Below are 24202 nucleotides of genomic sequence, written 5' to 3' on the forward strand. Positions count from 1 at the left end.
GAGCAGGCTGGGTCAGTATCTGTTAGTTATTTACCTGGTAGGGAATGCAGGATCATACACAAAATTGAGCAGCTCATGAGGGTATCCAATGGAAACTAATCTTTCTACGGTCAGGTCAAATCCAAGAGATTCGTATTCGGGGGATTTATACACTGTACCAAGATGAGATTTCAGTTAGAAAATTTGAAAACAGCTAGGGGGTTAAACAAGAAGGCAGTTAAAAGTAATGTACCCGTTCGCCCTCCTCCCTCCTCCACATCACACACTCCCTCCATCGCTCCTGCCAGTCGCTGCCTTGGGTCCCCCAGCCCCGGAGCCACGCTGGAATTAGCTCACGCTCCAGGACTGCAGCCGAGTGGAGCCGCAGTTCAGGTTTCAGCAGCAGAGTGCACCAGATGAAATATCCATCAGTCTACCACAGCTCTCTGCGTCAGGAAAAATGTATTTCAGACTGCAGCTCCTCTCCCTGCAGCCCTGTTAGGCAGATGCACGAATGCTCCCTGTTTCACCTGCTCGCATCAGGTTTTGGTTTGCTGTGTTTTTGCAAAGCTGACAAACAAACCAATAAATTTAGCGAACACATGTATTCATGGTTAGAAAGCCTGAAATTCATCACTGCTGTGCTACTGTTACTGCTCTGGATACAATCCCAAAGCTCACTTTTGTCTCCAGATCTCACCTCAGGGGAATTTATGTTTGCTGGAGACTAAGTTAGCTTGAAGGTAGAGCTGTCAAGTTAACATGATTTGTTTGTTAAAAATACCATATAGTACTGTAAAAATCTGTTAGCTATTACCCCTGTGCATCAAAATGCTACTCTCTCCAGAAGCTTACTGTTCTCACATTTCAGAGGAGCTGCTCATCTGTGACACACACCTTAGGTCAACGCAAAAGAAATGGACTTGTTCAACCAAGTCATTCCTACCACCAGGCCTGTCTTCTTCCTGCAAATAACCTTCCCGTGTACTGGAAATGTCACTGCTTAATCAGATCATTAAATTAACATTTAAAAGAAAATCACTGTGTTTCTGTGACAGACGGAAATCACTGCATTTCTCTGATGGTGTGTGTTTACATTTGCTGCATGTTGCTGTCTTAAATTGGTCCTAAGAGGTAACAAGGTCAGATACAATCCTTGACTGCAGTGAGGGTTACCATGAGTTCAATGGGCCCAACTGGCTCAAACATTTGAATATTTCAGATTTAGCTGAGTAAAACACAAAAACATGCAAGTTGCACAGTAAGCTCATTAGAAGACAGGCTGCTTTTCCTCAGAAGCCTCTAGCACACCTGTGGGCCTCACAATATATATTAAGACACATTGTCTATGCTGCCCAGGTAATCACCACCGTATATATACTGTGGAATACAGAAGCTCAATCTGAGAGGAGAAAACATATATATAAAATACTAGAAACATACTAAAAAGGCAAGGACTAGAGAAGAAACGAGACTGTCAAAAGGCTCGGATCACAGTAACTGTGACAGAGGGCTCCCGTATCTCATAATAGTCTGAAAAGCACCAGGATCCTAAGAGTTAACTAACACCATTAAAAATGTAATAAGCAAACCTGTAATGTTCTTAAACAGATAACTAAAATCAATAAAAGTTATCAAAATCTTCCAGCATTATTATACCGATGTCAAACATCAACACCATGATACAACATTCAGTGCACGCTGTCTTTTCTGTCCTTTAGGAAAGGAAGGGTTGATTGAGCTATAGATAGGAATAAGCAATCAAAAACTACAGCTAATGAAGAAAGCAGTGGCTGACAAGGCAATTCTGGGGAGTGAGCTAGAGCTGCAGGGAGCAAAAGACAGTTAGGTGATGAACAACATTGTGAGAGTGACACCAGAGCATCACCTGGGAAAAGGAACTCCTCTGATGCAGGACAGTAAAGGGAAAATGGTAACAAATACACCTGCACATACTCGCAGGAGGTGAAAGCGCTGCAAAGCTCCCTGTTATGTGAAGCAGCCTCCAGTCCCCCAGTCTGTCCATGAAGCTGCTGCACTCCTTCTCATTAGCTTTCTGGGAATTTGACCATGTTATCAACTTATCTATAAAACATCACTTCCAAACAAAACATTTCTCCAGGGAAGCCCTGCTCTTCCTGAACTTGCCAACCCGGGTGATGCTGTCCAGACACAAACAATCTCAAGGAGCACGCTGGCATCTCCTCTGGAGAAGCAGAAATTGTTCATCAACAGCTCCAGCAGAACCTTTCCAGGGTAACTGTAGGGCCTTCTGTTAAACACCCTGTGCATCTTTTTAACACTCCACCAAAGAATGGCTGTGGTGGGACATGCAGCCTCCTGCTCACAAAATGCCCTCACTCAGTTTCTTCTTCCTTTCTGTCTTTGCCTCTCTGTCTTAAGATTTATCACCGCAGACCTCCTTTTAACTCTCTAAGGAAGCACCAGAAGGAAAAAGGCTGAAGAACAGGTATCAACCTCAGCCTTCATCATCCCAAGCCTTTGTCAAGGGTTAATCTGAATGTTTCTTTTTGGGGGTAGTTATTCCCCTTGCCTCTCAAGCTCTAGATTTTGCTTCCTTGACTTCTCTTCGAATAAAACTAAACTACTTGCTTATTCACGCCTCAGGTCCCTTCTCTATTTTTCTACTACTCCACAATATCTGGAAAACGAGAGCCTTCTCCTTGATACATGAACTAAACAGAGACACGGGAAACTGGACTCCTGGAAACGGGAAAGGGACAATAAACATTCTCCAGTTACCATCATACTTACTGCTCCAGATCAGCTTTCCTTTAATCAGACACACAGCTGGGAACAGACTGGGAGCTCACCGAGCCCACCCTGACAGCACCCTACACCACAGCACATGCTGCACCAACCAGTACGAGCCACAACCCACCGACATTTCTCATAAGCTGTGCGAATGCCTGTCTGTCAGTCATACGAGCTTCCAGGCAAACAAATGATCCACCTCCTTCAGATCAAGTATGAACAGGCTAACACTGCCGCAACTACAGCAGCACATTCGGGGAAGATGCCTCAGTTACATGCATTACTAGATGAAAAAAATGTATTTCAATACTGTACTCAGGGCTGGTTGCTCTCTCTTGTATCTTGTCCACTCCAGGCATCCATGGAGAAAAAGAGTAGAGAGGACAGATGAGTATTTTTCTTCTGCAGCTGCATGATGAAAAAATAGTTTAAAACTTTTCTGGAACATCCTTCTCCCTCTGACCTGGTTGCTGAGACCACAGCTGGAGATAACTGGTTTGCCACGGCAATGCTATGAATTCAGCTATTTGCCATCCAGTATCTCCGGTGCTCAGCTCTTTCACCCAGCTGAGAAAAGCCCAGTCTTGAAGTACCCCCCGCTCGGTGGCAGGTGAGGAGGCAGAGCCACGAACCCATTTTCACAGCGTCCTTGCCCACTGCACGTGGGATGACAGTAAGACCAAAGCACAACTTTCATCTTATTCTGATTTCTTTTTCTCTTTCTTACTACTTGGTAGCTATGTCTCTGCCACTGTGCTGAGTCCCCAGCTCCAGAGGACCACGTTATTTCAACAGTCTGTGTTCTGCAAATGCTTCAGCAGTGCAGAGCAATCAACACCCAACACTCGTGGATTACGCAACCGGCGTGGAAAAAAAATATAACCAAAGCTTTAAAAAAAACACAGAAGCTAGTAGACAGGATTTCAGCCTCCCCTTAACACCATCACTTGGCTTAACATTATACTGTTGAAAGGTAAAAAGCAGTACCCCGGGAGTGAACGCTGCAAGGCTTCAGGTCTGTGACGAGTGCGGGCGTCCCTCACGTGGTACGTGCTAGGAAGGAAGCTGATCTGGAATGAGCAGGGGTTGTGCAGTAAGGTATGCAATTCTCATGCATTTGTGTGATTGTTTTTACCTTTGCTGCCAAGACACAGACAGTAACAATTTTATAGCCTTCCTGCAAAAAGGAAAAAAATCTCTACTGAGGCTCCAGCTTATGCAAAATGCTGCTGCCAGGATTTTAACTCACATGAGGCAGATGCAGATTCAGAGTGTCACTCCAGTCTTGACGGAGTTACACTGGGCTCTCCTGTTAAAGAAAAAAATCAGACTGGTTTTAAAACTGCAACAGCTCTGTGCCATGCGGGACTGTATCTGCTGGAGCTCTGTCCTCTGGTGAGCTCAGAAGCCAGCCTGGCAGCTATTCCATATACACTTACAACTGATTTATAGAGAAGGCACAGTCGGTAATCGTGCATCCTGCAGGCAAAATTCTGTCCTCATATCCACAAAGCAGTCTTAGATCATCAGTTCAGTGATAATTAGCAGGAAGAGGCTACAAGCACATTGCCCAAATCACACAAACCCTTTGAGTTTCTCTCAGACGCAGAGTAACTGGTTCAAAAAAGGGTCTCGTGATCTTTTTGGGGCTTTGCCATTACTGTCCATTCCTCAGTCAGCGACAGATTACCCCTTTCAGGGCACTGGCTCTCTCTCACACCACAAAATGCCTGCACGTGTCAGCGCAGGAGACTCAGGAGACTGAGCCAGGTGCTACTCTGGGAATCCGAGAAGAGAATTTTGCCCTACATCTGAAGGTGCTCCCAGCGAGAGCCTCGCACACCGGGTCCCTCTGACGTAGCACGTCTAAATTCAGTTGTGTACTTTAACACACTTATGCTTGGACTTTTATGTGCAAAGGACTGCGGGATAAACTGGTACCAAACCTGCACACAGTGCTGCACTGTATTGCAGTGCACTGGTTTGCAAACACCCACAGTAAGAACACCAGACCTATTCTGCAACTTACAGGTATGCACAGAGTCATCAGGAATAACTCTTGAGATCCAATTTGCACTACATACAAAGCTGAATGAGTTGGAATGATGTTGCAAAAAGGACTCTCAGAAGTATGCAGACCTCCTGGAAGGCTCCTCTGAAAATGAGTGTTTAAAGCCTGTTTTGTTTCAAATTGAATAGCTGGGGAAGGCTGTAGTGCATGTGACGGCTCTGTTTAAGCTGTGGGGAGGAGAAAGCCCTTCAAACGCTGCCCATTTCTTTCCTTGTTCCTCCTCCACACACACAAAGACTTCAAATTCACGCAGGGCAGCTTCTCACTGAAGACGTAACAAGGTTTCTTCCAGGGCTTGTTGACACTTCTTACAAGCTAGCCATGGATCACAGGAGAGAAGCAGGAGCTACCATCACAAAAACCACCTCTTTTTGTGCCGCTTCAGCCGTGTCACTTCTGTGAGATGCGTCTGCTGTCTCAAATCACACACCCGCAAGCCAGCCCTGCCTAGCCATTTTATTCCCTACCGCTACAGATTTGGTGCTGATAAAAGCCCTAAACTGAGAACAGAGACAACTCCCTGACGTCCCACACCACCGAGGCAGCACTAACGACAGCAGCCCGCCGAGTGAGCAGCTCCTCTGCGGAGAGAGGCAGGGTGAGGACTACTAAATGATGACCCGAAGTCTCATTCATCCCTGCCTCCATTTTTTTTTCTCATCTGTCACCCCCTTTTGCCAGTGTGTTCTGCTCTGACGTCCCAGGATCTCCAGTAGGACTTGCATCCCTTCCACCAGCCTGCTCCTCGCCTGCCTTCCTTGCCAGCTGGAAGCCGAGAGCAGGCCAGGGAAAGGGGCTTACATTGCCCCCAGAAACCTCCCTGCACTGGCAGGGGACTTCAGGGCAGAAGCTGCTTTCTGCAGCTGGTGCATCGCCTGCTTTGATCCTTCGGGTATGTACCGGCTCGACTCCTTACCCACGCAGGTGCCGAGAGCACTGTCCACGCTGTGGGCTTCCCCATCCTTGGCCCTGGCCACTGAGGGTCTCCTGGGAATGGAAAGACCTCAGACTACCCACACTGATTTCGTTGGCAGATGAAACCAATTGGCTTTTGACCTTCAGGTGTTCAGATAAGATCAGTATTTCTTAAACTAGAGGTGATGACCTCCTCCAAAGGGTTGCAAAAAGCTTTAACAAACACTCCATCTTCAGAAATTTTACCCACTATCTGGGTTCTCCGGAGGTCACACAAAGACAGATAGGCCTAAAGGTGGACAGATAATGCAAGGGGTTTAGCCTTTCCTCTGAAGCACAGGAAATGCAGCCCAATGCCTTTGTGTTAAGTCTTGAAGAAATGAAAGTAAAATAACTAGAAACAGGTTATTTCAGTTGCTGCTTATTCCCCAGTGAGTAAGGCATGCAAATCAGGCAGTTAGGGACATATATGGACAGACTGGTAGCTAGTATCCAGATACATACACATCTCAGACACAACATACATAATTAAGCTTGTGCAAATACGCTTCTGAAATTACACGAACCCGACTTAAAGAGCAGGATCAAAGTGCTGCTCATTTTAAATGTTGACCCATATTCTGAATTGCACCAAAAATAAATAATGCAAGTACGTATTAGAAATACATTTATATCAATGTTGTGCTGACAAACAGTGTTTGGTTAAGGCCTAGAGGACCAAGATCCCCTCTTACAACTGCATCCCCTGTAACAGTACAAGTATCTATGTATCCTACCTCAACAGTGTCTATCAAATCAGACTCGAGATTAGTGTCCCAAAATAGGATAGATCTATCCCCAGAGCTCTCCATGCTGTCAACATCTCCTTTGCACGCAGCCTTAAAGCTGGCCATTTTGTGCCAGCTAAAGCCAGGATGTCTGTGACAGTCACCCCTCCACGACCAACCAGACCACTGACTAGTCCATGCAAGCACCAAATGCTCATTCCCTGGAACTTCTGATCACCCGACCTGCAACTCCAGCTGAGCATCGAGAGGGAAACAGTGAGTGACCAGTCTGGGAGGTGTTTGGGACACTGGACTTAATTCAAAAATAATCCCCAATGAAGCAACAATACTAATTAACATACTAGTAAGTGTTGGGCAGGCATTTCACATACTGCCATAGCGTGAGGAAAGTTCGTCTCAGCTGTTGGGCAAGAGGTCTGAGGATCCCCAGAAGTAACCAGGTGGTGAAGAATGCTATCTGACCTCTATATACTGACCTTCCTTTCAGAGTATCTATTATCTTCATAACCCGTTCCAGAGCAAATGCCAGTTTTCATACACAATTAGAAAAGAAGAGGATTTATGCTCTAGAATACTAATGACTTCAGCTTCTGTGTTACGGGGTCTTTTCTAACCAGGGGAGGTGATGTCAGGCACTGTCACTGAAACATAATGAAAGGGAAACGGTAACATTTCAAGCTATGCTGCTCTCTGTGTTAAAATAATTCATTACTTACACAGAAATGGATCTGAAATGTCATGTTTAATCTTCACACCTGAGTGTTAACTTCCCTTTGGTTTTGACAGCGGGCTCAGACTGCTCAGCTCCAACGGGAGCCCAGACTCACTCCTGGCTGGCACAGCCTGGCAGGGTGCTGCCATTTCACACTGGAAACACGGCAGAGGATTTTCTTTTCTGTGAGAACTGGAAACCCTGCAGAGGTACCGGCACTACGGGAGCCTCCGTGCCAACACGCTCGGCTGGCCTGGCAATCCCAACAGCAGGGGTAAGCAGAAACCTCCAGCCCCCCTGGCCTTGCATTTCCCTTTCCAAAGGCCCATCAAGTGTTACCTCAACTTCTGCCACAGCCTCTGCAGACATGTCACTTCACACCATCCTTGTGGACATGAGGGGAAAAACAGACACTCCTGTTTGGAGCCCTGGCCGCAGCTCATCTCTGCCCATGTAAACACCTGCCTGCCGTGTGCCTCCCTGCGTGCAGGGCCATGGAGGCCTGCACGTTTGTGCTGTGCTGACCTGGGAGCTCAGTGCCTGTAAACACACTGACGAAGTGGTAAACGTGCCGAATTGTAACCGCAAGAAATCCCAAATGAAGCCCATGAGACAACTGATATGTTTTCAATTAGGAACATGGTGAATCACTGACTCGCCATTTGCTTATGGACTTGGCTGAACTGTGACCATAAAGGATTTGTCTACGGTCAAAACAAGTTGAAAAACAGGCAGGAACAGACCCCAGCCCTCTTGACTCCTGGGGTTTGATTTTAACCACTAGACCGTAAATAAAAATGCACTGTATTATGCAAAACAGAATTGTAGTATTTCAGCCTGTATTTAAACTGAGTTTTCACAGTACCAAACAAACAAACTGGGTAGCAACAGTACGCTTTGTTTCTTTGAATTCACTCCATTTTTAAGTCTGATATCAGAGGAAACTGCTGCCATATTGATTATAATTTTCATTTACCCAAAGCAACCTTTTCAAACACAGAAGCCTCCTGTGCAGTAAGACAAAGATGAGCTTTAAGCACACTTCAATATTTAATGTACCTTTTCTATTTCACTAGAAATTATGTATTTGTAGTGATCAGCAGACAAGACCTTAACAAAACCTCCAGGTGCACCCCAGGATATTTTCGTATGCTTAACACACAAGCTGCTCTGCTGTGCATGAACAGCCAGATCTTGCACTAAGCCTCTTGCGGCCACAGATGTTTTTGACAATAAATCTGATAACAGGAAGCAAGGCAAGAGTCACTAATCACCAGAGGGTTGAATCTTTTGGATCTGAGCTTCAGAGGCTACCCAGAACCCTTTTCTGACAGTGCCAAATACAGGTTTCTGGGTGGAAATCAGTAAACACCTACAGAGAAGCACAAAGAGTCTGCAGTGCCCAGCTGCAGCAGTGCCCATAAAGCAGCTATGCACCCACTCTGCAGCCCAAGAGCGATGGAAAATTCCTTACCTCTAATGCTCCTGCAAACATTCCCAAGTGCACAGCACAGCTTTCAGCTCTAAAACCTCTGACCTGGAACTGTATCAGCTCCGATTCTCCCACTCTGCATGCTAAAAGGATCTTTAAAGGCAGCATTTGTTGTTGCTTCAAGGACTGACACAGTATTGTATGTTCAGCTTGGCTCTGAATTGCTGGATGTCTACCCTTCAGGTTGTTTTTAGTGCTGCGTTTCTACTTGTTTTTTTTTAAAAAAAAGTGTTGTCAAGTATCATCAGCTTTAACTCTTCCCAAAGCAGGCTTATTAGCACTCTCATTGGTAAATTCAAGGTATTTTTAGCCTTCTGCTGCTGCACTTTGTTTGCCTTCGATGTAACAAAGATTTGGGCTGTTTGGATATGCCTCAGAGGCTGGCAAAACAGAGCTTAGTGTTGGAAAGATTTCTTCTGCTGAATAAAAATGCATGGCTTGAGGTAACAACAGCACTGAGGTCACATTTTGAATGTCAAGAGAAGCAATTCAGACGGATTCTGCATTTCAAGGAAACTTCAGTTTGTCTATTTTAATAGTTGGCATAACATTCCGTTGCACTGGAATAATATTTTAAAGATGACTACACGGTCACCTGTTCTTTTGCCGGAATTTTTTATGGTTTCCCTGACACAAGAGAATCTTTTTTTGCACTTAACAAGTGGCCTTCACAATTTACCTCTCTCAGATACAGCCCACTGGGAGTCATAATCCCATACTGGAAATATCCCTGCATTTCCATGGAAACAAACTACTGTGCCAAAATATGGGCTTAGTTCTTCAATGAAGACTTCTGAACAGGGAAGAAATAGTTGCATGGGCTTCATGTTCAAACATAACTTGTTAGCATCTAGAAATAAAACGAAAATTACTTAAAGGTATAGCAACCACGTATACACTATATCTAAGGCATTTTTCAGGCATACCAGTGTCCAAACAGAACCAGCTTCTTATTTCTCTCCCTATTCACTTAAGAGATTAAGCCTCAAAAGCTACACATTTATTTTAAACAGTGTGCACCTGGGCTTATACGTAGCGCAAGTGCTCATGCTGTCAATAAGCCACACACGTAAGTTTCTGTGTAGCGTGCTAAAATAAGGCATTCACAAAGCGATGGCACACATGATCTCAGAGTTAAAGCCTTCTGTACTCTCAGCTTCGGTTCCTCCTACAGAGTAAGCTGCTCCCGGCATCACAGGGGTAGTTGAAACATCATAGTACTTCTGTTGTAGTATTAAGATTACTAGATATGGGGGTCTATCAACAGTGAAAAAACCCTCTGTATTTCCATCCATCCGGCAATGACAAGAACTGGCCGTTGGTATACTAACAGCCTGCTGACCCAGCTTGGTGTTATTCTCATGTTTTTAAGAGAAAGAAAGCAGAATATAGTAGCTTTTGAAACTTCCATTACACTGTGAAGACTTGTTCTTTCAGCAGCTTCTGTCTAACACACTGATTCTTCAAGAATCCACGGACAGCAGATCAGCAGTTTGTCAGCCGGTGATTTACTGGGATGGAGCAAGCAACACATGTTTTCTCAGCTCCCCATTCCCAATGCCAGCATGTGAGCTCCCACAGCTCCAGACCTCGGTTTGCTCATTACACAGCTGTAAATGGTCAAACTCCGAAGAGCAGCAACAGAAAGACACCAGGGACAATAGCCACCCAAGCACTGTGCTGGTATTTGGAAAAACATCCAGCTCAAAGCATACTAGGAACAACTTGGCTTCTCCATCTGCCTTCAGCTTTAAAGCACTAATGGCTAAAGCAGCCTCTGAAATCCGCAAAATCTGCACCTGTTAAACTGGGAACGTGCAAATGTGAAAATGCAGACAGCAGATGTGCAATGGTCGACGCATCTCTCATTTTTCGCTAGGATAGTTTGAAGGCTACTGTTGTTACATCTACCAATCCCTCTCTTTATCTACCTACTATTTCTGTACGCCACAAAGAGCTGTATTTTCCAGAGAACTGGGAAAGAAGCAGAACCGCTTAGTATCTCCTCAGAAGAGCCTCAAAGCCTGTAGTCCTTACACATCAGGATGAAACTAAAGACAAGCTTTTAACCTAAGTAGGAGAGCGTTTTCTAGGACATTTGTATTACAGTCCATTGCCACTAAACATACAACAGTTTCTGAACAGAAGAACAAGTATTTCCTTGCAGTTGCTTACATTACAAGCCCAGCAGCTTTTTAAAGTATTCAGTTCAATCTTTCCTGTATAAACCCTCACGTTCATACTTTGTTTTTCATCTGTGTAATCCAGAAAATTTTTATACAAGGTACAAATTCCTTAGTCCCATTTTTCAGCTGTGGAAACTGAAACACAGAAAACTGATACAACCTGGCTACAGTAAAACTATTAGATCGATTAAGAATCAGTTCTCAATTCAGCTGCCGCCTTTTCTCCCAGATCACATGCAGCAACAAGCCAATTCTACTTTCTGGTAGAGCGTGTCTTTTCCAGAGTAAACCGGTAAAGGAAAACATGTTAGAAATAAGATGTGGGTGTGAAAAACTCTCTGCTCCAAACTGCAAGGAGGGCTTACACACAAACGCCTACCTGAGGAAGGGGCAAAACATGTTTACGCATGTTGCATTTTGGAGTAAGTTGGGAAAGACTACAGCTGTCCTGGGAGGGAAGGGAAATGCTGCAGCTGAAAGCGTAAGATATTTTGCAATAAAATCTTTGCAGTGCACTAAATCTTGGCACGAAGCTGGCAATGTTTCCAGGACACAAGCTATATTCCAATCAGATTATGCTGTATTAATCATATTTGCACACAATAAGCCCAGTATTTTTCAAGCCTCATTTCCCCTTCTATTTTATTGAAACAGTTTTCAGCAGCCAATGATGATTTTACTGTTGATTTCTGGAGACTGTGGAGGCAGCGATGATTTAAGTACAGGAAAAGCATTCCAAATGAAGGCATCCTGCCTACTGATACCACATCTTCTCTACCTCAATGATAGAAGATAAAACTTGCAACAAGGCTATAACTTCTGGAGAAGGAAGGTAGTCACAGAAGAATCTTTTCAAGCACAACTGAGTTTGTAATTCTTACTAATTGCCTCTGCCAATGGCCCAGTGTGAAATTACAGCCAGTTTGAGAACCCCACTGCTTTAGGCCTGCTTCTGTCAAGGGACATCTATCCATCACCTCATTGTGCAAACTGTCCCATTTGAGACCTAGCAATGCCAAGGCCTCCTGCATTACTTGGATCCAGACCTACTAATTACAAGTGTAGCTCACACTGAGAGGGAAAAAGACAAGTAAAATGCTGCACAAAACCAATCTCTCTGCTGCATTTCCAAGGGGCCTCACCAACTCCTAGTCTCAGGTGGGCGCTGCAGTGAAGACTCTCTGCTGACACACCTTCATCTTTCTTCCTGCAGTTTGCAGTAAACACAAAAACAGAGAAGGTTGCGAATCTTTTGGATTACATGCAACATTTTCCTTTACCAAAGCATGGGCAGTTTTGACAGTACTAGTAAAACTGGAAGGCAGACCAGAATTGTTACTGACTACTGGTCTTCTAACCAGTCAGAATGAATAATCAGAGATGAATCATTCGGGTAATAGAAGAAACTACTATTTAGCAAACAAAAACACACCACAAAAGGACACTCAAATCTCTTTGACTTAAAGATTTAAACAGGAATTTGTCAGAAATTCTCCATTCCGCCCTGACAAACACAGCATTCGCAGATGCTGGTGTAACGCCGTCACTTCCCAAGGGGCGAGGGAGCCCCGGGGAGTCGGCGCGGGGCTCGCTCCCGGGCTGGCAGGCAGCAAGGTATGAAGGGCTGCTGGGCTGATGGCTGCGTAACATCACAGAAACTTGTCTTGACCTCCGCTAACAGCAAGGGCTGAAATAGTTGATGACTCTTGCTTGCGTCAAGCCCTGTGAGATTTTAAGCAGCAACTATGCATACAAATCAGGCCCTGCTGTTCTTCCTGCTCCTTCAACTTTCCTCCCAACACCACCTAGCTAAAAAGAAACATTCTTTTAAGTACTAAATGTGATTCACTAACACAAACAAACTAAACAGACTGAATAGGAAGGGGACAGTAAGCTTCATTTACAACACAGATTTCTGAGCCTCTAGTGTATCTATCCGTGTATCCAGCACACAAACCTAGGCAGACTTGGGAGTTTCCATACAGGTAGGAGATCTTATTCACCCATGAGGATGCAACAGCAATCTCTGATGTGAAAACAAGGAATTTTAAACCTGTGAGAGTTATTTCAATTTGCTTTCATTTTATTTTGAGCTCCTAGCAGTCAAAGCAATTATAGCTGTAACCACGGTGGCTACAAATTCAGCAATTTGATGTCCATAATTTCTCAGAAGAGAAGGGTAAAACCTTCAGGCTCTTTCCTTCAAGACAAAAAGACTTTCTTTGCCCAACACACCCATTAACAGTATTTCTCAATCCTACACAAGGAAAGAGGCAAACACAATAGAGAACATAGAAGTTACAAACAAGAATTCAAAGTTTAACCTAATTTTCACCTGACAGCAAATAAAATCACTGTGGCTATGCTATACCAGACAGCCTTCAATTTTTTCATTTCTGAGTTAAGTAGCCCTTTAATTTAAATAAGGCTAAGAAATACTACTCTATAAACAAATGTGTGGAATCATATTTTATGTGCAATGTAACATGATGATACTAAAACTGCTGTCAGTTGGCAAGCTGACATTCTCAGCCATGCTAGTAGTAGAACACATGATCACTGCAGCATGTGTGTAGTAGCTGTTACAATATACTTCAGAATGGAAATGCCACATCCCTAACAAAATTAGATTATTCTAGACAGAAAACAGTGTTATTGTAACAAGGCTTGTGTCCTTAAACTTATATAGTACAAGAACAAAACTGTTTCTGTCTTCTAAAGTTCAAAATAAGTCAAGCGATTCTGACTTCTCTGGCACTGAACCACCTCATAAGCCAGACTTTTGGTGCTACCAATGGCCACTGCTTTGGGAAGAAGAAAGAGAGAAGAGTGACGACGTGTTTTCTTTTACTGACACCACAGCCTCCTCTTCACAAGACAGGTAATTTAAAGTGTTCCAAAATAATAATTCTTCTTCTGAGATGTCAAAGTGTGTGACTGTCAGCCATGGAATGAATGTCATCAGTTTATTTCTCATGTGAAAGTTCATGACAGAGAGCAGGGAAAGGATGTGGTGTACAGTTTTTAGCAGGGTCAATGGCTCTGACTGCCTTCCATCACTGAATATGAAGACTGTGCTTGGGATATTTTTAAACAACTTTACAGAAAAGTGACGTAGCAATATCTGAAAGTACAAATGCAGAAAACTAGATGAGGAGCTGATGACACTGGAGATGCTTCTGTTCTTCTTCCTTGGTCTATTTACATATCTTGAACGGTCTCCAAAAGGCATCTGCTCAGCATGCACCATCTGGTATGCAGATACCATTTCCAGATGTTAAATTACACATAAACTAGCTTTTCACATTGTTTTTTCTTTTTTAATCTAGACAGTAGCACGTCCATGTGAAACAGTGTATAAGGGATGACGTGCCCAGACAGAAAACAGGCAGGGTCTAATCAATGCACTACTACATACTAATGTAGTACTTCACTTGCCCCACTTCTTCATTATGATTTCCAACTAATTAATTATAATCACATTCTAACATTACACTCTTTAACCCCCTGCAATGAATAAGTAATTTTTCTTGAGTGCGACAGTTATATATAGCAAATAATGGTGGGATAACAAAAGCCCACATGGAGAAGAAAGGATGAGACTGAGACATAAGAAGACAAACAGGTAATTTTGTATGTTAATTTCCCACTCAAGGGGAAAAAAAGGGAAATAGTACTTACCAGGCATAATGCTTTTCATCTGCAAAAGGCTTTCGAACCTAATTACATTCTCACAACTCCTTGTAAAATGATCTGCAACTATTATCTCTGTTGTACCACGGAAGAAGTCATGGGATGGCAGCTTACCCCAGAGTGGTCCAGATCTCCAGTTTTCTGCTCGGACCACATCCCATTTCTTTTTCTGCACCATACCCTGTCACTCAACTCCCCTGAACACACCAACTTTGCCTGCTTAGCTGTAGCGCTGTGATCTTCCAGCCTTGGAAGCCCCGGGTTTCCATGTCCCTGGGTACTGTTTTAGCATGCTTGAAACATTTGCATTTTTTCCTCTCGCCAAACCGAGCATCATTTTGTGGATAGCAACACATTTGCTCTGTGTTTACAGGAATAACCAACACTTGAGTAAAATGAACAGTCAGAGAAGTGAGGACAGTGCTGAAGCTCTCCTTCTGTCAGGATGAAAGTTAGCAACAAGCTCCATGCTCCACGCCAGCCCCACTGGGATCACCCGAGTCCCCGGGAAACGCCACCCATTTACGAAAGGCACAGATGTGGTTTTGCCGTTAAGGAAGTGAAACCCGCAATTTTTTATTTTTTTTTTAAGCATTTGTTCTTGAACAACTGTTTTGCGCTCCTTAAAGGCACTGCCACAAGGCTGTCACAGCTGGGAAACACAAACAGCAAAAGCACATGCCTGCAGTTAGATCCAGCACAGGTTAACAATGACAACGCTTCATGACTTAAAAAGTGGCAGGAACTTTAAACAGATGTATCAATAAGGTGTTGAAAAATCAAACTTTTTATATATAGCTAGTGCCTCATAGATAACTGCTTAAAAGAACAAAAGCAAGTGATCTAAATATAAACTGCAATTACCTTCCACAGCAACCAAAACTGCTCCGTGCAGCGTTGTGTTAAACCATGAGCATGTGGAAACCTTCCTGCCCTTTGCTTGGCCATTGAGCCCAGCTCCTGTGACCCTCACACTGTCCCTAGCCATGTTACTCATCTCTCACTCCTTCTCAGTAGATGCAGTAACTAGATGACCATAGTTGACATACTGCATTGACCTATTATTAGGTGACCCTGACACTCTACTTCACATTTTCTCAGTTTATATTCACAACAATTCTAAATTGAAATATCAGTATGAACTTTTTATCCACAACCTTGGAAGTGGTAACGAGAAATGTATGTGACATCCTCAGTTACAGCCTGTGTGACATCATAACTCAGGAAAGTGGAAGTGGGCTTTTTGTCTCTTCCTTCCTTAAAATACGTAACATCATGCAAGTCTGATTATGCAGAAAACGGTAACTTTACCCTCTCCTTCATCAAACGTCTCAGAGAACTTGCCTGTTGAGTATTTGAAAGATGGAGAAGTCATGCAAAAAAATTTACAGAACTAAAAGGTCTTATGCAACCACCCAAAGGCTATCTGCCATAAAGAATGGGCAAAGCTTTCTAAACTAACTTGTTCAGCTGACAGGAGACACTCCCCCTGCCTTGCCTCTTCTCAGAATGAGTCACTGATGTGGCCAACCGAGGAGTGGGAAAGAGGAAAAGCTATTCGAAAATGACCCTCCCAGGACACAGAAGAAGCTGCTGGCTGAAGGTGTAGCCCGCCACATGCACCGAGCATAAAAGAAATCACCTCATTATTCAAAGCCAAGCTTGCACCAGGGCCAATATCACAATATAGTGGAATCCAAGGAAGCAATTAGACTTATTAAGCTTTGGTTTCCTTGACACCCATAATCACTTGAAACTGTACTACATCGACATGGCTTGTGACCACATACAGCTTGCAGATAACAAATTTAAGGTAAACATCTAAAATGAAAGTGCAATGAATAGTGAATGATATATTTGCTATTAGAAGCAGCACCTGCTAAATGGAGTAACCCATCCAGAAACTGTTTTTTGCTCAACAAGAGGCAATATTCCAAACTAAGTCAACGACAAAAAAAATTAAGATACTCACCAGCAAGTGTATAATCCATATCAAAACCAAAGCACTTTATCTTTTCCATGGCTAAACTTCGGTTTACAAAGACCCTGTAAAGAGAGAAGAGAGAAAGTCACAGGTAGGAGCATTTTCAAAATAATCGTGTTTCAGAACAAACACATTCTGCCAGCTGTCAGGATGTCTGGCTCTCTTAGGGGACGATCAGAAAATACACCTGAAAATGGAGGCATGTTTCATTTCTTGTGATGAGCTCTCCTGAAGCAAAGCCATGACTTTGCTGGGTTATTCTAATTATTGGTATGCTGTCTAAAGACATACATGCATGCATGCACACACACACGGCTTTGCACGTGACCTGCAAAAATTCCTAAGAATAGAAATGCAAAATCTCCTGAAGCAGAATTCAGACCTCAAGTGAGAGGGAACTGGAAGCAGAGGATGGAGGGCAACACAATTCGCTTGATTAAAACAAATCATTACAAAGCAGTAACAAGGAAAGGAAAAGAAAACAACATTTCTGTGAATAAATTCACAGCATTTGAGCCCTCTTTGGAACCATATCTGGAAATTCAAAACAAACCTAAACAGATTCTTTTCCACACTTACACCAATAATGTTAAAAACATCTAATAAAGCTCTGAAAAACATAAGTTTTCATCCAGAAGAATATGCTCTTTCTATTGTGAAAATTTGTCTTTTTATTTATGTCCCCTGCAACTCCTCAACAAAATTGCTGTTTTTTAAAATTCCATTTCTACTACTAATGCTTACTGCAATGAGAATCTAAGCTGAATACTTCCAGGCCCTTTCTGATGACAACATTTTAATACACCATATTCAATTTAGTTCGAGTAAATAACATGGTAAAGAAATAGGTCAGAGAATATGACAAAAGCTCCTCTTGCCTCCTGTTCCAACTAGTACAGTAACTAAGCTGCTTATGTTTCCCCAGAACTTTAAACCATACAGCATATCTGTAATTCTACAGGACTTCTCTCCACCGTCTGTCTTACAGAAACTTTAAAAACAAGAGTCGGAACTCAGCTGTGGCAGGGAAGCTGAGCTTCTCAACACTGATCTCGGACAGAAATCCCACGTACTGCTCGAGCTGTGATGCCGAGACAAAATTCTCCTGTACGAGAAAAGTCCCAGAGCCTTCATCCGTACTGATTTCAATATGTGAAAATTCTCCAAATATCTAATAAGCGCACTGCCCTCAGCAGAATAATCACCCTCTTAAAAACTGAAATCGGCAGCACTGCTGCGTAGGAGGAGCGGCGCAGGGACAGTGAGGCAGCAATGGAGACGGCAAGTGCAAAGCCAAGCACCCGTACGTTCTGAAAAGCTGCAAGAAACCGCCGGGAGATTCTCCTCTGCACGCACGCTCTGGGCAGGTGGCCGGCATAACGCGCCCGCTTCACTGCCCGGGTCAATCTGCTGCAGCTCGAGTTTGAACAGCAAACTGCTAACATCAAACTATCACACTTCTATGCAAGTCGCCTTACCTCATCTCTCACCGATGTGCTCCTTGTTTAGTTCGCAGCAGTCTGATTCATCTACTTGTCTGAATCATATTACACAATTCCTTTAAAGCTTCCCCGGTACAGATGCAATTTTGCTTGGATCTGATTTGACTTCAGAAGATCATTATGTCTGAACCAAGCCTTAAAGTACTGTATATCTTCTTGGACAGTGTTCTAGAAAACACATCTGTGGCTAATTTAGCCAGTCACTGGATATCGTTGTTGTTCCACACAAATCCGCTTGGAATACAGTTTCTCTGGCAATCGTGTACTTTCCCCCTAACCTTGCACACTCTCCCTGGGAGTCACAGTTTCCTGGCAAAGTGCCTGCCTTCGACAATGGGGCTTGTCACTAAGGGGCCTCCGAGGTTACAGACGACGCTCTTTTCTGATAGATTTATGTATTACCTAAACAAGACAAAGTGATGGGGAAAAAAAAACTGGAAACTGGTAAAGAAATGCCTTTTGGAAATATGAGATGGGATCGTAAGTCACTAAAATTCACTCCTGAAATAGCCGGCTTTTGAGTAGGTGGAGCAAATTATCTGAATCTGCAGTTTGAATCCGTGTTTGTCTTTTAACACCAAGATAGCTCTGATTTGCAAGAGGCCAATGTGAAATGCTACTTGGTACTAAACACAGTCTCATACTTTGTATAATGAAGACGATTATGTTCTGCTGCTGCTTATGCCAGGAAGCATTATTTATTAGCTAATTCAAGCACATGATTTCTGACCTCATGTTTGTGCAGTTTGTTTCTGAAAGTGGGAAACTTTAATAAGTAGTAACATACCTCCGGGGGATGCTAGCAACATTTTTTGCCCAATCTGCAGAGTCCAGTTTTGGTTTTGCCTTTAGGCTTTGCCCCTGGAGCACAGTTTTCCATCCTTCTGAACAGGACAGGAATAGGAAGGGAAATTTAAAGAAACTCAGAAGAGTGTTCCAGAATTGCAATGTTTGGGAACGGTTTCCAAAACGAGAACAACAAACAAGCACTAGGCCGGGGCTGAATGCACTCATAAAAAGGGTAATACGACAGTGCCTGTGAAAGGCGAAAACAAGCGAGCTGTGACCCAAGAGCTCTCTTCCAGTCCAGCCTGCCTATGTTTAGGTGATGACGACACCAAACTGACCAAAAACCGTGGAAAGATCTCTAAGCCTCCGACATTTTTTTCATCGCTTGCTCTCGGAGGATTTACAAACTGAACCCCAGGACTAAAAAAGAAAACCAGCACACGTTGATACTGAAGATCTGGAAAAGTTTGCTAAAGGCAATGAAACAAACAACATCTATTAGCATATTTTTGTTCCAAAATAGGTCTTATGACTAAACCACAAAAATTACTATACCAGCCCCCTATTGGTAACAGCTGGTGAAGATCTCTCTTTCTCCATCAACTCATAACTATCGCCTATGTTGTAGAAACTGTACGTGGCAGGGTCTAATGCCCCAACAGCACACGGACCTGGCAGATTTCAAGGCATCCTACAGACTGATTTGACGTGGTAATTACTTCAGCCACCAGTGCTGGAGTAAAATAGAGCAAATATTTTAAAAAGCTAAAGAAGGCTATTACACAATGTGCTCAGGACAGGAAATGAGAACACTTTAATCTATTTAAACTCGGATATGCTTTGGCAGATTAAATGGCAGACTAAACAGGGGAAAAAAAAATGGAACCAGCTTCGCTCCTCCTGTGAAGGCCCAGCCATATATTGGGTTATTTTGTAGGCACTCAGGACCTCAATTTTAAATCTGGATAAAGGAAGACGTCTCCTATACACGATGCCCCTGCAGACACAAGGGGCTAGGTAGATACTTACAAATATTTACTCCCAGAAGCTGACAAGCTTAATGCAGGTGGTTTACTCAAAGTAGTAAATATCTGCAGTATCCTAGAAACTAAAGATAAAGGTTGAGATTAAATCACCACAACAGTTTCTGGGAAGAGCCAGGTGCTTCTCACAAGCTGCAGACTTAGCCCATTTCAAAGCTGTGCTTAGATCCTAATCGAAGGTACGTACGCTCAGCCTGATTTCAAGAATACCGGTCAAATGTGTCTGTTGGCTACAAAAATGTAACGTCTCCACAGAAGACATGGTATAGAGAAATGACAAGAGTTGTTTTTAATGACTACAAAGCAAAACCAACACTAAGACTCTAAGAACCCTATCCAACTGAGAGAAAAGATCCTCTGGTCTCTAAAGGAAAGGATGAAGTGACAAGTTTTTTACAGCTCATCTAGATAAACAAAAATCAAAGAAGCTTCCAGATTACAAACAGTTGAGATAAAGTCAGAATACAAGGAAAACTAAAATCACCCAATATTTTTCGGCAAGGAATTTTTCATCTAGAATAATTATTCCACTTGCCAGAATCAGAAGAAATCACCCTTCCCCTGATTTTGCTTTTTTCCATTCAGAAAATAATCCTTTTAAGTAGAAGCGCTGGAGTTAAAAATTAAGCTGATCTAAAAATTTAACAGCACTGGGCAGTAAGAAAACTCAAACTGCAGGCATAGCATGAGAACACCCTCTCCATTCCTTGTGCTGAGGCACAGGGGGTATCCCCTAAACCCAACTCCCCAGCTCCACACCTGTCTGCAACCAGAGCATCTCCTTAAATAGGGCACTGCCTTTCTCCTCCCTTCATCTTTCCATCCTGATGACACACCAAGCTTTATATTTCTGCTTGGAGGAGTATCTCTGTGAATCTCCCACAGTTTCGCACTCCCTGTGCAGAGTGGCTAGAGCAGTCCAAGGCGTCGCTGCTCTGGGGAAGCCGGCTGAGGGACCACATCCAGCCCCACCGGCCCTCGAGCCAGCACACGGCACAGCGGGGAGGCAGCAGCCAGGACGTGGGGTGGCTTAGCCTGGCACAGATCCACACCTCTAGAAAAACGGACTCGAGGAGCTGTTTAAGGGAAACCATAAAGCACATTTGCTCCTTAATGAGTTCTTCCTCAAAGATTAAACCCTGCAGCTCGGCCACAGCAGAAGGCTCTCAATGATGATAGTATTTATTTTCTTTTTGAGCTCTATGAATTGTGCTGGATAAGAGAAAAATGTGTTGTACTGCAAGGAAGAAGGAACTGCTGAGCATGCATAAAGGGAGTCACTGAGCCCTGATACCCTCACACTGCAATTCACAGTCCTTTATATTTTTAAAAGAGAACTGATCTCAGTTTTGTTACTGTTCTTGTCAATCAATTCTGAGGCAGGAGCCTAAGTCCCCACTCTTCTCGAGTAACACAGGAAAGGAGCGAATGCAGAGAGGGAGAAATGTTTTTGTTCTATTTGTGCAAGATCTCAATAGCATTCTGTGCCCTGAATGAAATTTGCATGGATAATATTCTTGTAATATGACAAAGTAAACAAAATGCACAGAATTATAAAACTAAGGAGGAATTTGGCACATGGATCACAACTCCTCATAGCGAGAAAACGAAAACGAACAATGTGAGGCGAGGTTTCTGGAACAGAGCATTTTTATAATGATTTTCCAAATGTGTCTAGAAATACCTTCCAGCAGGAAGCATTCTTTGTGAGGAGAGTATGTTTCACTGGAAATTAAACAAAGAAACTTGCAAGAGTGCCGAGCGGAACAGCAAATACAGTGGGAGCTGGCTAAGCATGACCTACACATGTGTTTAAAAAAGACTGGTGGACAGTTGGGCTCGAGCTAGCCATGAAACAGGGACTAACTAGCCGGAAGGCTCCGATTCCCGCTTCCTCAAAGTTTAGGCACTTCAGTTTATCTTCGGTTTATGGACAACTTCCATGTTTTAATAAGCTAGAAGAGTTAAAAAGAAGTAAGAGGGAACTAAATGGATTAGCTTTAAATAGCCTCCCATGTTCAAATTCCCCACGGCCTCATGAAAAAGACTAATAATGAAAAAAAATCCCACTACTCTTATGACAAGTGGATGTTCTCAGTATCACTAGCTAGACCCCAGATGTTGTGTGGCTGGGGGAGATGTCTTACTACATGATATTATAGTTCTGGTTACACGTGACTTTGACCAACAGCAGTGAACTCGGATGAACCCCTCGCTGACCTTACTCATCTGGCACAAATCATATGAGGAACCTTCAGAAGGTACTACCAAAATGTCTTGTCTTTGGGTGCTGGATGCTTTGGTACCTGTCTTAGAGGGGATAAGAAATAAACTGCTTTAAGCTATTAAAAACAATGTAATAATTCTTTTGCTGAGACTTGCCTCTTTAGGGAGGTAATGACCATTCCATATATTATTATTTATCATACCTTTTTGGTCTTTTTTTCACAATGTTAGTTTATCAGACTTCCACTTTATTCTTCTTCAACCAAAGAGGAATACTCTGACAGGTCAATATGTTTGTAATTGTATTTAGAGCTCGTGTTTGGGCTCAAAATGACTTTAGGCAGGTGAAACAGTATCAGGTATGGGAGACAGAAGAAGGGCATCAAAATTTCCTGGCCAATTCTAATAACGTTTCCAACATAATGCCCTGCAATTTCACAAGACTAACTGTCCTTGCACAATTATAGTGACAGAAAACTGGAAAATCAGGTTATGACTGGAACTTAGAAGTCTGATGAGGCAGTATTCAGAAACACAACTATGAGCAGTTCCCTCTGAAATTCAGCAGGAATCAGATGGAAGGAGATAGCCTTGGCCATTTCTGTTTCCATTGTTTGGGTTTTCCTCCCAGGCAACAGCAAAGTGCCAAGAAGCTCGCATATGGATTCCATCCCAAAATAACACCCGTCTGCTCCGTCAACCTATTAAAGCTAGGGATCATGGGACATTTTCAATGTAATTTCTTTATTATTAATTTGGCAAGTGTTCTGCTTTCTCATAAGCTCACCCATTCTGCCGCCTTAACACTCTCTCTCCCTCCTCTCTCCAATGTCAAAAGCACTAAAGCAAAATAAATAGAGCCACATGCCGCTCCCCGCTACACACATGCCACCGCACCAGCCCAAGGAGGCTGCACAAAGATGTATGAGGACAGACCATCGCCAGCGGTGCCTACAGAGCCACCTCCTTTACAGTTACATGAAAATACCATACATCGCCTCTCTGAGCACGTCTGATGAGGAGAGCGTTTTCAGACTGGTAAAGACTTTTTTCTCATTTGCCACCTCAATGAACTGATCATTTTAAAGACACTTTATATATAGCTACCCAAATAGACAAACAGTTTCTAGCCTCATAGCCTAGTTTACACAACATTTCCCCCTGTTTGCAATCACTGATGATCCAATATCAATAAATAAACAAGATTAGCAGTGAATAGCCCAGAGTTTACAACTTTGAACAAACTAAAATACATATTTAACCCTAGAAATCAAAACAACCAATTGGTAGTCCTTTTGCTTTGTCATTGTTGAAGTATATACTTTTTTTTTTTTCCTCACCCAGAATCTCATTCTATATTAACATCTTAAATCACTTAATTCATATTACCACAGTCAGATGCTTTAAAGCAAACTGAAGCACAAAACTATGAAGTAGTTTATTCAATACTCTATGACCGGTCAGCAGGAGAATCAGGATTAGGAATCACAATGCCACATCTCCTGTGCTAGCCAGTAAACAACAGAGCATGAAAACAAAACTAAAACAACACCAGAAACCCCATGTTTAGGATGAGAAGTCTCAAATTACTCTGATGCAAAATGGTAAAAGCATCCCAAAGTCTGTACATTTAACAAAAAGGCCATCTCAGCCTTACTGCCCTGTTTAGCCAAAACCACAGAATAAAAGTAAATGCAAATACCTGTTTCCTGGATCTTGGTAACTGTCAGTAGTAACAAGAGTGGATGGAACACCAACTTTTTCCATTATTTGCTTTAACTAGATGTGGTTGCTATTTAAACCCTAAAGAGCTATGTGAGATAATCCAGAGGGTGCCTAGAAGTGCTCACTCCCAGTTAAAAAATAGACACTAGGGCAATTTGGTGGCTCAGAGTCAACCTAGTTCTTGCCTAATTACAATCACGTTAGATGACAGTACTCCTCCAGAACAAATGACCTAGTGATTATCCTCCACCCGGAAAAGTCAACAAGCAGTGCATGAGGGAGGTGGCCTCACCACCACACAACCTACGGAAAAGCCACTCGA

The 24202-nt window shown here is 43.0% G+C and overlaps 1 protein-coding gene across 11 annotated transcripts in view; it reads right to left on the reverse strand.

Annotated features, from left to right (window-relative positions):
• The window catches only part of NT5C2 (5'-nucleotidase, cytosolic II), a 62578-nt gene that overhangs the window by 13804 nt on the left and 24572 nt on the right, over positions 1 to 24202 (reverse strand). For 6 of the 11 annotated variants that reach the window (XM_075423657.1, XM_075423650.1, XM_075423647.1 and 3 more), the window contains 3 exons: positions 16584 to 16657; positions 9412 to 9582; positions 35 to 152 (listed from right to left, as the gene is read on the reverse strand). In XM_075423657.1, coding sequence (XP_075279772.1) covers positions 35 to 152; positions 9412 to 9582; positions 16584 to 16657 — 363 coding nt within the window. Of the gene's footprint in view, positions 1 to 34; positions 153 to 3069; positions 3939 to 4003; positions 4064 to 9411; positions 9583 to 16583; positions 16658 to 18073; positions 18206 to 24202 lie in introns of those variants that run through there. The other 5 variants (XM_075423656.1, XM_075423653.1, XM_075423654.1 and 2 more) reach the window with 5 other exon arrangements.

This window comes from Opisthocomus hoazin, chromosome 6, assembly GCF_030867145.1.
Source record: "Opisthocomus hoazin isolate bOpiHoa1 chromosome 6, bOpiHoa1.hap1, whole genome shotgun sequence".
NCBI lineage: Eukaryota > Metazoa > Chordata > Aves > Opisthocomiformes > Opisthocomidae > Opisthocomus > Opisthocomus hoazin.